General features: G+C 42.3%; 1 protein-coding gene across 1 annotated transcript; it reads left to right on the forward strand.

Moving 5' to 3' along the window:
- Positions 1–323: 323 nt before the first annotated feature.
- Positions 324–10,754, forward strand: LOC116862783 (spermatogenesis-associated protein 31D1-like). The gene is given in 7 exon segments (XM_032850178.1): positions 324–548; positions 551–1,351; positions 7,904–8,113; positions 8,116–8,767; positions 8,769–9,095; positions 9,097–10,135; positions 10,137–10,754. Coding segments are annotated over 7 exon segments (3,855 nt in total). The 5' UTR covers positions 324–340.
- Positions 10,755–11,207: the final 453 nt, after the last annotated feature.

Genomic DNA, 11,207 nt, shown 5'->3' on the forward strand with positions numbered 1-11,207 from the left:
ACATAACTGCTGAGGTGAACTGGCTGTTGTTCCAGAGGCCCTGGAAGATGCTCCTCCCTCTGTGATCCCCTTGGTTTCTACAGCTTCTGTGACTGACTCATCATTCACTTCATCTCCTGACTTCTCTGCAGTTGCTCCAGGAGACCTAATACCAGGCTCTTTGCCTGAGCGTCCCCCAATCCCCTCCATCTTTTCACCTACCCCAATGACCCCTTTAACTGACTTTTTCTTACCCTCACCGCTAGGTACTACCCCCCACTAGAGCAAAAAGCCTAGGATTCTTAATTCAAAGAGAACCATTCCATACCTCTACCCCGTGCCTTTCCTCCTTTCCTACCATATGATGCTCAGACAACCAGAGGCCACGTTACCTCTGAATACCATCTCCACTCTTGACCCCACCATTTCACAAGATAACAACCTCTTACCACATCTGTCTCAGACAAGGAATCCTACTGATTCCTTTGCTTGTCATCATGTACCACCAAGTCTGTCTGTTTCACCACTGCCAGACTGCCTTTTAACTGTGACTCAATCTAAATCAATTTCCTCTCATTGCAACCTGTTCCTGAGAAGTCATCTCTAGATAGCCCTGGTGGGTTATCTACTTATGTCCCAACAATTAAAGGTAGTGACTGTTCAAACCCATCGAGTTCCAAATTCACCTTTTGGCAGGCCCATGCCAAGAACATGTTCCTCCCCACATTATCACACTCCGATTTTCAGCAAGAGCAAGTCTACCTCCATCAACCAGAAACCTGTCTCAGGAGAGACTCTGCTACTAAAAACAAGGAGGCCAGTGGAATTTCTTTCCCTGCCTTTAACATCTAGGCCCTCTAGGAGAGACTAATGGAGAAGAGAATGGTTTTCCAGATTTTAGAGAAGAAAGTAAAAGAGGAGGTGCCATATTCCGAACAAATGTGGTCAGAATACCAATGGACATCTTTAGGGAATTTGTGGCATCCGCTTGATGTACAGGTCACCACAGCCTCCCAAACCGTCTGGAACACTGAAGGCAAACCAGAGCAGCTTTCTATTTATCAACAGCTCCTCTATGTCAAGGCTTTGGCAGAAAACTTGCATCAGAAATACAGCCAGCTCTTCTGGGGTCTTCCTTCTTTGCACAGTGACTCCTTAGTAGCCACTCCTCTGTTTCCTAGTAGTACTTCCCTACTAGAGTCTCACTTTGTTTTATTCAATGGAATTCATAATATTTCTGCCACCAAAATGCAAGCACCTCCACCACTTCCTCATTCCCAACCATTTCCTCTCCCCATTGTAAGTCCCAAATCCTTGCCTCAAACATCCCAGCCCCTACCTTTCACTAATGTGAACACCCATGCCCATTTTCTTTTTTTTTAAATTTATTTATTATTATTATTTTTATAAACATATAATGTATTTTTATCCCCAGAGGTACAGGTCTGTGAATTGCCAGGTTTACACACTTCACAGCACTCACCATAGCACATACCCTCCCGAATGTCCAAAATCCCACCCCTCTCTCCCCACCCCCCTCCCCCAGCAACCCTCAGTTTGTTTTCTGAGATTAAGAGTCACTTATGGTTTGTCTCCCTCCCAATCCCATCTTATTTCATTTATTCTTCTCCTACCCCCTTAAACACCCATGTTGCATCTCCACTTCCTCCTATCAGGGAGATCATATAATAGTTGTCTTTCTCCGATTGACTTATTTCGCTAAGTATGATACCCTCTAGTTCCATTCATGTCGTTGCAAATGGCAAGATTTCATTTCTTTTGATGGCTGCATAGTATTCCATTGTGTATATATACCACCTTTCTTTATCCATTCATCTGTTGATGGACATCTAGGTTCTTTTCATAGTTTGGCTATTGTAGACATTGCTGCTATAAACATTTGGGTGCATGTGCCCCTTCAGATCACTACGTTTGTATCTTTAGGGTAAATACCCAGTAGTGTAATTGCTGGATCATAGGGTAGTTCTATTTTCAACATTTTGAGGAACCTCCATGCTGTTTTCCAGCATGGAAAACACCAGCTTTCATTCCCACCAACAGTGTAGGAGGGTTCCCCTTTCTCCGCATCCTCGCCAGCATTTGTCATTTCCTGACTTGTTAATTTTAGCCATTCTGACTGGTGTGAGGTGGTATCTCATTGTGGTTTTGATTTGTATTTCCCTGATGCTGAGTGATATGGAGCACTTTTTCATGTGTCTGTTGGCCATCTGGATGTCTTCTTTGCAGAAATGTCTGTTCATGTCTTCTGCCCATTTCTTGATTGGATTATTTGTTCTTTGGGTGTTGAGTTTGCTAAGTTCTTTATAGATTTTGGACACTAGCCCTTTATCTGATATGTCGTTTGCAAATATCTTCTCCCATTCTGTCAGTTGTCTTTGGGTTTTGTTAACTTTCCTTTGCTGTGCAAAAGCTTTTGATCTTGATAAAATCCCAACAGTTCATTTTTGCCCTTGCTTCCCTTGCCTTTGGCGATGTTCCTAGGAAGATGTTGCTGCGGCTGAGGTCAAAGAGGTTGCTGCCTGTGTTCTCCTCAAGGATTTTGATGGATTCCTTTCTCACATTGAGGTCCTTCATCCATTTTGAGTCTATTTTCGTGTGTGGTGTAAGGAAATGGTCCAATTTCATTTTTCTGCATGTGGCTGTCCAATTTTCCCAACACCATTTATTGAAGAGGCTGCCTTTTTTCCATTGGACATTCTTTCCTGCTTTGTCGAAGATTAGTTGACCATAGAGTTGAGGGTCTATTTGTGGGCTCTCTATTCTGTTCCATTGATCTATGTGTCTGTTTTTGTGCCAGTACCATGCTGTCTTGATGATGACAGCTTTGTAATAGAGCTTGAAGTCCGGAATTGTGATGCCACCAACTTTGGCTTTCTTTTTCAATAGTCCTTTGGCTATTCTAGGTCTTTTCTGGTTCCATATAAATTTTAGGATTATTTGTTCCATTTCTTTGAAAAAAATGGATGGGATTTTGATAGGAATTGCATTAAATGTGTAGATTGCTTTAGGTAGCAGAGACATTTTCACAATATTTATTCTTCCAATCCAGGAGCATGGAACATTTTTCCATTTCTTTGTGTCTTCCTCAATTTCTTTCATGAGTACTTTATAGTTTTCTGAGTATAGATTCTTAGCCTCTTTGGTTAGGTTTATTCCTAGGTATCTTATAGTTTTGGGTGCAATTGTAAATGGGATAGACTCCTTAATTTCTCTTTCTTCTGTCTTGTTGTTGGTGTAGAGAATGCAACTGATTTCTGTGCATTGATTTTATATCCTGACACTTTACTGAATTCCTGTACAAGTTCTAGCAGTTTTGGAGTGGAGTCTTTTGGGTTTTCCGCATATACTATCATATCATCTGCGAAGAGTGATAGTTTGACTTCTTCTTTGCCGATTTGGGTGCCTTTAATTTCCTTTTGTTTTCTGATTGCTGAGGCTAGGACTTCTAGTACTATGTTGAATAGCAGTGGTGATAATGGACATCCCTGCCGTGTTCCTGACCTTAGCGGAAAAGCTTTCAGTTTTTCTCCATTGAGAATGATATTTGCGGTGGGTTTTTCATAGATGGCTTTGATAATATTGAGGTATGTGCCCTCTATCCTTACACTTTGAAGAGTTTTGATCAGGAAGGGATGCTGTACTTTGTCAAATCCTTTTTCAGCACCTATTGAGAATATCATATGGTTCTTATTCTTTCTCTTATTAATGTGTTGTATCACATTGATTGATTTGCGGATGTTGAACCAACCTTGCAGCCCTGGAATAAATCCCACTTGGTCGTGGTGAATAATCCTTTTAATGTACTGTTGGATCCTATTGGCTAGTATTTTAGGTGAGAATTTTCGCATCTGTGTTCATCAAGGATATTGGTCTGTAGTTCTCTTTTTTGATGGGATCCTTGTCTGGTTTTGGGATCAAGGTGATGCTGGCCTCATAAAATGAGTTTGGAAGTTTTCCTTCCATTTCTATTTTTTGGAACAGTCTCAGGAGAATAGGAATTAGTTCTTCTTTAAACGTTTGGTAGATTTCCCCTGGGAAGCCGTCTGGCCCTGGGCTTTTGTTCGTTTGGAGATTTTTTATGACTGTTTCAATCTCCTTACTGGTTATGGGTCTGTTCAGGCTTTCTATTTCTTTCTGCTTCAGTTTTGGTAGTTTATATGTCTCTAGGAATGCATCCATTTCTTCTAGATTGTCAAATTTGTTGGCGTAGAGTTGCTCGTATTATGTTCTTATAATTGTCTGTATTTCTTTGTTGTTAGTTGTGATCTCTTCTCTTTCATCATGATTTTATTTATTTGGGTCCTTTCTCTTTTCTTATTGATAAGTCTGGCCAGGGGTTTGTCAATCTTATTAATTCTTTCAAAAAACCAGCTCCTAGTTTCGTTGATTTGTTCTATTGTTTTTTTTTTTTTTTTTTTTTTCGTTTCCATTTCATTGATTTCTGCTCTGATCTTTATGATTTCTCTTCTCCTGCTGGGTTTAGGTTTTCTTTCTTGTTCTTTCTCCAGCTCTGTTAGATGTAGGGTTAGGTTGTGTACTTGAGACCTTTCTTATTTCTTTAGAAAGTCTTGTACCGCTATATATTTTCCTCTCAGGACTGCCTTTGCTGTGTCCCACAGATTTTGAACTGTTGTATTTTCATTATCATTTGTTTCCATGAATTTTTTCAATTCTTCTTTAATTTCCTGGTTGACCCATTCATTTTTAGAAGGATGCTCTTTAGTCTCCATGTATTTGAGTTCTTTCCAAATTTCCTCTTGTGATTGAGTTCTAGCTTCAGAGCATTGTGGTCTGAAAATATGCAGGGAATGATCCCAATCTTTTGATACCAGTTGAGACCTGATTTAGGACCCAGGATGTGATCTATTCTGGAGAATGTTCCATGTGCTTCAGAGAAGAATGTGTATTCTGTTGCTTTGGGATGAAATGTTCTGAATATATCTGTGATGTCCATCTAGTCCAGTGTGTCATTTAAGGCCTTTATTTCCTTGTTGATCATTTGCTTGGATGATCTGTCCATTTCAGTGAGGGGATTGTTAAAGTCCTCTACTATTATTGTATTATTGTCTATGTATTTCTTTGATTTTGTTATTAATTGGTTTATATAGTTGGCTGCTCCCACGTTAGGGGCATAGATATTTAAAATTGTTAGATCTTCTTGTTGGACAGATCCTTTGAGTATGATATAGTGTCCTTCCTCATCTCTTATAGTCTTTGGCTTAAAATCTAATTGATCTGATATAAGGATTGCCACTCCTGCTTTCTTCTGATGTCCATTAGCGTGATAAATTGTTTTCCACCCCCTCACTTTAAATCTGGAGGTGTCTTCGGATCTAAAATGAATTTCTTATAAGCAATATATAGATGGGTTTGATTTTTTATCCATTCTGATACCCTGTGTCTTTTGATTGGGGCATTTAGCCCATTAACATTCAGGATAACTATTGAGAGATATGAATTTAGAGCCATTGTATTGCCTGTGACTGTTACTGTGTATTGTCTCTGTTCCTTTCTGATCTACTACTTTTAGGCTCTCTCTTTTCTTAGAGGACCCCTTTCAATATTTCCTGTAGAACTGGTTTGGTGTTTGCAAATTCTTTCAGTTTTTGTTTGTCCTGGAAGCTTTTTATCTCTCCTTCTCTTTTCAATGATAGCCTAGCTGGATATAGTATTCTTGGCTGCATGTTTTTCTTGTTTAGTGCTCTGAATATATCATGCCAGCTCTTTCTGGCCTGCCAGGTCTCTGTGGATAAGTCTGCTGCCAATCTAATATTTTTACCATTGTATGTTACAGACTTCTTTTCCCGGGCTGCTTTCAGGATCTTCTGTTTGTCACTAAGACTGGTAAATTTGACTATTAGGTGACGGGGTCTGGCCCTATTCTTGTTGATTTTGAGGGGGGTTCTCTGTACCTCCTGGATTTTGATGCTTGTTCCCTTTGCCATATTAGGGAAATTCTCTCCAATAATTCTCTCCAATATACCTTCTGCTCCCCTATCTCTTTCTTCTTCTTCTGGAGTCCCAGTTATTCTAATGTTGTTTTGTCTTATGGTGTCACTTATCTCTCAAATTCTCCCCTCGTGGTCCAGTAGCTGTTTGTCCCTCTTTTGCTCAGCTTCTTTATTCTGTCATTTGGTCTTCTATATCACTAATTCTTTCTTCTGCCTCATTTATCCTAGCTGTGAGAGCCTCCATTTTTTATTGCACCTCATTAATAGCTTTTTTTATTTCAACTTGGTTAGATTTTAGTTCTTTTATTTCTCCAGAAAGGGCTTTTATATCTCCCTAAAGGATTTCTCTAATATCTTCCATGCCTTTTTTGAGTCCAGCTAGAACCTTGAGAATCGTCATTCTGAACTCTAGATCTGACATATTACCAATGTCTGTATTGATTAGGTCCCTAGCTTTGGTACTGCCTCTTGTTCTTTTTTTTGTGGTGAATTTTTCTGCCTTGTCATTTTGTGCAGATAAGAGTATATGAAGGAGGGCGCCTGGGTGGCTCAGTGGGTTAAGCCGCTGCCTTCGGCTCAGGTCATGATCTCAGGGTCCTGGGATCGAGTCCCGCATCGGGCTCTCTGCTCAGCAGGGAGCCTGCTTCCCTCTCTCTCTCTCTCTCTCTCTCTGCCTGCCTCTCCATCTACTTGTGATCTCTCTCTGTCAAATAAATAAATAAAATCTTAAAAAAAAAAAAAAAGAGTATATGAAGGAGCAAGTAAAATACTAAAAGGGTGGCAAAGACCCCAGGAAAATATGCTTTAACCAAATCAGAAGAGACCCCAAATCATGGGGAGGAGAAAGGGGATAAAAAAAGGTTCAGGAAAAAAAAGAAACAATTAAAAAAAGAAAACGAATAAAGAAAAAATATAAAAAGAAAAATATATCTATATATTAGATAAACTAGTTAAAAAACGTTAAAAAAGAAAAGGGTAAAAGTTAAAAAAAATTTAGCAGAAGAAGAAAAAAAAATTGAAAAAAAAATTAAATTATGCAAGACTAAATAATCATGGGGAGAAAGTCTTGAGTTCCGTGCTTTACTTTCTCGTCCTCTGGGATTCTGCTGCTCTCCTTGGTATTGAACATGCACTCCTTGGTAGGTGAACTTGGTCCTGGCTGGATTTCTTGTTGATCTTCTGGGGGAGGGGCCTGTTGTAGTGATTCTCAAGTGTCTTTGCCCCAGGCGGAATTGCACCGCCCTTACCAGGGGCTGGGCTGAGTAATCCGGTCGGGTTTGCTTTCACAAGCTTTTGTTCCCTGGGTGCTTTCCAATGAGTTCTGGAGGACAGGAATGAAGATGGTGTCCTCCAATCTCCAGCCCAGAGGAGCTGAGAGCTTGGAGCCCCACTCCTCAGTGTGCCCTCAGAGAATAGCGCCAAATCACCGTCTCCCTGGCCTCTGGCCGAGCTCCAAGCTCACCCAGCCTGCGACTGGTTCAAGGTAACCCTGAGCTGAGAGCTCACTCCTCGGCTCTGTCTCTGTAGCCAGCTTCCCCGTTCTAATACCTGCAAGCTCTGCGACACTCAGACACCCTGGTCCTTCTGTGACCCTGCTGACCCCACGTGGGCTTCACCCCGGTTTAGCCTCTGGAGCAATGTCCCTCAGCAGAACAGACTTTTAAAAGTACTGATTTTGTGCTCCGCTGCTCCGCTGTTTGCCGGGAGCCAGCCCCTCCCCCCACGGTCTATCTTCCCATTGCTTTGGATTCACTTCTCCGCCAGTCCTACCTTTCAAAAAGTGGTTGATTTTCTGTTTCTAGAATTGCTGTTCTTCTTCTCTTCGATCTCCTGTTGGATTTATAGGTGTTTGCAATCTTTAGATAAGCTATCTAGCTGATCTCCTGCTACCTGATGTAGTCTCACCCTGCTACTTCTCCGCCATCTTGACTCCCACCCCCACGCCCATTTTTAATCCTTCCTCCCAATCATACCACCTTCTTCATCCCAGATTAGGGACTGTGGAGTGTCTTTCCATAGATCCAAGAATGAATCAGACTCTCCTATCTTGACTGAAAATCAACACCTGGGATGGCAAGTGTTACAGCAGCAACAGAAAAGTTTGTGGGCTTTAGTCCCCATGTTCCAGAAACCTAAAGAAACCATTTGTTCTCAAGCTCCAAACTTCCATTGGTTAGCTGGTCATCCCATGCCTATGTACCAGTCTCCATCCTTCCTGGCCATTTTCATATCATCTGTGAACTCCAGGAGACACTGGATATACACAGCCCAAGGATGGTAAACCCACGTGGGTTCCTCCATGACTGCAGAAATCTAGACTCCCTAGCAGTGATGGAGCCTCAGCATACATTATCAGAACTCTCTCAGCAAAAAGGCAGACATGTTCACTCACAATTCTCTGAGTTTCAGGGCCATAGTAACAGGGATCTAGCAAAGACTGAATTGAGTTTCCCCGGAAGATTCCATGAGAGGGTCCAAACAAAATTTCAGCTAAGGAAGGATATGAGGAGGAATCTTGGGTATATCCTGGAGAAGAGTCCAGAAGACAGCCCACAGAGGATCTCAGAATGCCACCTAGTGAAGGGTCTGAGGGCTGCCTTGGAGACAACAAGGAACTGTGTGTGTCATTCAAGGAATCACTCGGGGAATGAATTATTAAATGTCTCAAGGAAGGACACAGACCAGAATCAAATGAAAAGTATTCTTAGTTTACATATGAGCAAGAAGTTTTGGCAGATCACTGTGGGTAGGAGTCCTATAGGTGTGTATTATTCTTGGCTGGCTGATGACAATACACTGCCTTTCTCTGGGAGTTCCCAGAGAAAACACAGATTCTAAAAAGACAATGGTGGGTAGGGTTTACAGCCAGAGCGTCACTCTAGAGCATTCTTTTCTTGATCCCAGTACACGAGAGGTGTTAGAGGCCCATATTATTAGATTTCGCATGAGTGAGAGGTGGGGTCTACCCCTCAGGGTTCTTGAATCCATAAAATTCTATATGTTGAGAGAAGCCAAAACATGGCCTTTCCCCCAATTTGACTTTTCCTCCTCAGCCATGCATATTTCTGGGGTGGATTCTAAAGCTGAGTATTTTAAACCCCTTGAGGGAAGTTCTAAACCTTTTTTGGGAAACAGGGTGAGAACAACAGTCAGTCCCCACTGTGGATCATCCTCTCCCCGCTATGTCATCTGTGGGCAATGAAGGACATGGGGGCCTGAAGGCATCACACTCTGACACTGACCATAAGACTGCAGAGTGTATCCAGATAGCTGAGTGGGGAAGCCAGAATTTTTAGCCCCTTACACACAGCATAGGAGCTCAAGTGAGAACCAGTGAGACTGGACAAGACAACACATGTGGCCCAGAGATGCCCACAAGGCAAGCTGGGGCTGGACATGAGCCAACGCATGAGAATCTGAGTTCCAGTAACAGAGTAGAAATGCAACAAGGCAAAGTGATGGTGGAGAAGAACTTACAACATTTTGCTATGTCCAATCTGTCCAGGGATATATTCAACACCAAGGAGCTGTGTACCCTTCAATCCCAATCTTGGGAAACCTTGACAAGCAGTGAGTTGGGAAGCTCCAAAATGATAAATGTCAACATGAGTAAAATAGAAACTGCCCTGACCATGGAACACCCCTCACCAAAAATACTGGTTCCCCAAGATTCTAAACTATCAGACCTGAAAAGACAGATCCTGAGTGAATTACAGTTTAAACTGGAGAGTGAGGAGCATAATCAGGCTCAAGGATGTCCCACTGACATGTGCCTTCCTTCAGATAGCTTGACTTCCAAGGTTTCACTGACTCAGTCCCAGAGTGTGTGCAGCGGGGACATGGAAGCATCCCAGGTGTTGCATGTCCAACTGAAGGACAGCAGAATTAGCATGGAGGAGCAGCAGGAATCCTGGGACTCAAAACTGGCCTTCTGTAAGGGCCAGCCTACAAATTTCTCACAAAGAAGAAGTGCAAAGAAAGTGAGACCTCAGGATCCCAAAGCAAGAAAATGCCAAAGTGAGGACTCAGGAGTAGGGACATCTGCAGGCAGAGAGGAGAGCCTCCATGTTGAGGAAAGAAAATTACAGCGCGCTTCGTCAACTCTGTCACAGAATGAACAGTTTCCTCTTGAAAGTTACTTCAGAAAAAAGATGAGGCAATTTTCTCAGTGGATCAATTCCAAGAAAAAAAATCAAAGGGCATCAAGAAAGTCCCCAGCAAAAAGCCAAGTTCATGGCCACCTTAGCGCAGCACCAAGACCCAGTTGAAAGTGTGGCTACTTTTGGGAGTGATCAGCCTCCTGAAGCTCAGAAGCTCACTACCACTAGGAAGGTCCTAGAAGAGAAGGAGGCACGTATGCATGGATGTGAGGCCTCAGAATTAAGCCAGCAGCAGGAGGAACTACAGGCCCAGGTAGGGCTTGACAAGAGACCTCCCTTCAAATATCGGGCTCTTTCTGACCCACAACAAGAGAAAGGGGCAAGTATCAAGTCCTGCCACCAGGAAGCGGTCTGTGTTGACAAGAACCATCCTACATGTATCAGACAGAAGAGAGACAGGGTCAGACAGCCCTGGAAAGCTGAGACCTTTGAGAATCAGCTATTAAAACAGAGTCAATGCCCTTCTTCTCTGCCTCCTGGAGAGTCTGTGCCTCATCCAAGCCCCACCTGTGTGCGTCAAGTATGCCAGGTACTTTGGGCCACCAGGGGTGACCCTGATAAAAGTACTGTGTTTAGTGATTTGACTCTTCTACTCAAGCAGAAAATGCTTCTCCAGCACTGGCAGGGAGAAAAATTATCCTAAAGAAATCATTCAGTCCTTGTTGAGAAAGCGTCACAATTTTCATGTGAATATACCCTCTGATGAGAACAACCTTCAGCACAACAAAGAATATTCATCCTCCTCAATAAACGTTTCTTCTAATAGAGAGTGGTGTTCTCTTTGTGCTGCACTGGGACCGGGGCTGGGGCTTGCAATCAGGGAAAGGAAGCAGTGCGTTCAACTTTTAGTAGTTAATGCTTTTGGCTTCTACAAGTACACCAGTCCCTTGTACAAAGCCTGACAGTGGCCTTCTCAGTTTTATCCTGGGGTCCTTTATTTGATCCTGTTCTGATATCCTGTATTTAAAACATTTAGTTTTTTTTTTTTCATAAGAAGTATAATGTGCTTACTCTGAAAATCTTCAGGTCTTTACAAATAGTGAGAAAAGCCCTTAAAGTCTAGAACTTGATTAAAACTGTCTTTCATGTGCTCCCA

Source organism: Lontra canadensis, unplaced genomic scaffold, assembly GCF_010015895.1.
Source record: "Lontra canadensis isolate GAN:19392208 unplaced genomic scaffold, GSC_riverotter_1.0 scaffold325, whole genome shotgun sequence".
Classification (NCBI taxonomy): domain Eukaryota; kingdom Metazoa; phylum Chordata; class Mammalia; order Carnivora; family Mustelidae; genus Lontra; species Lontra canadensis.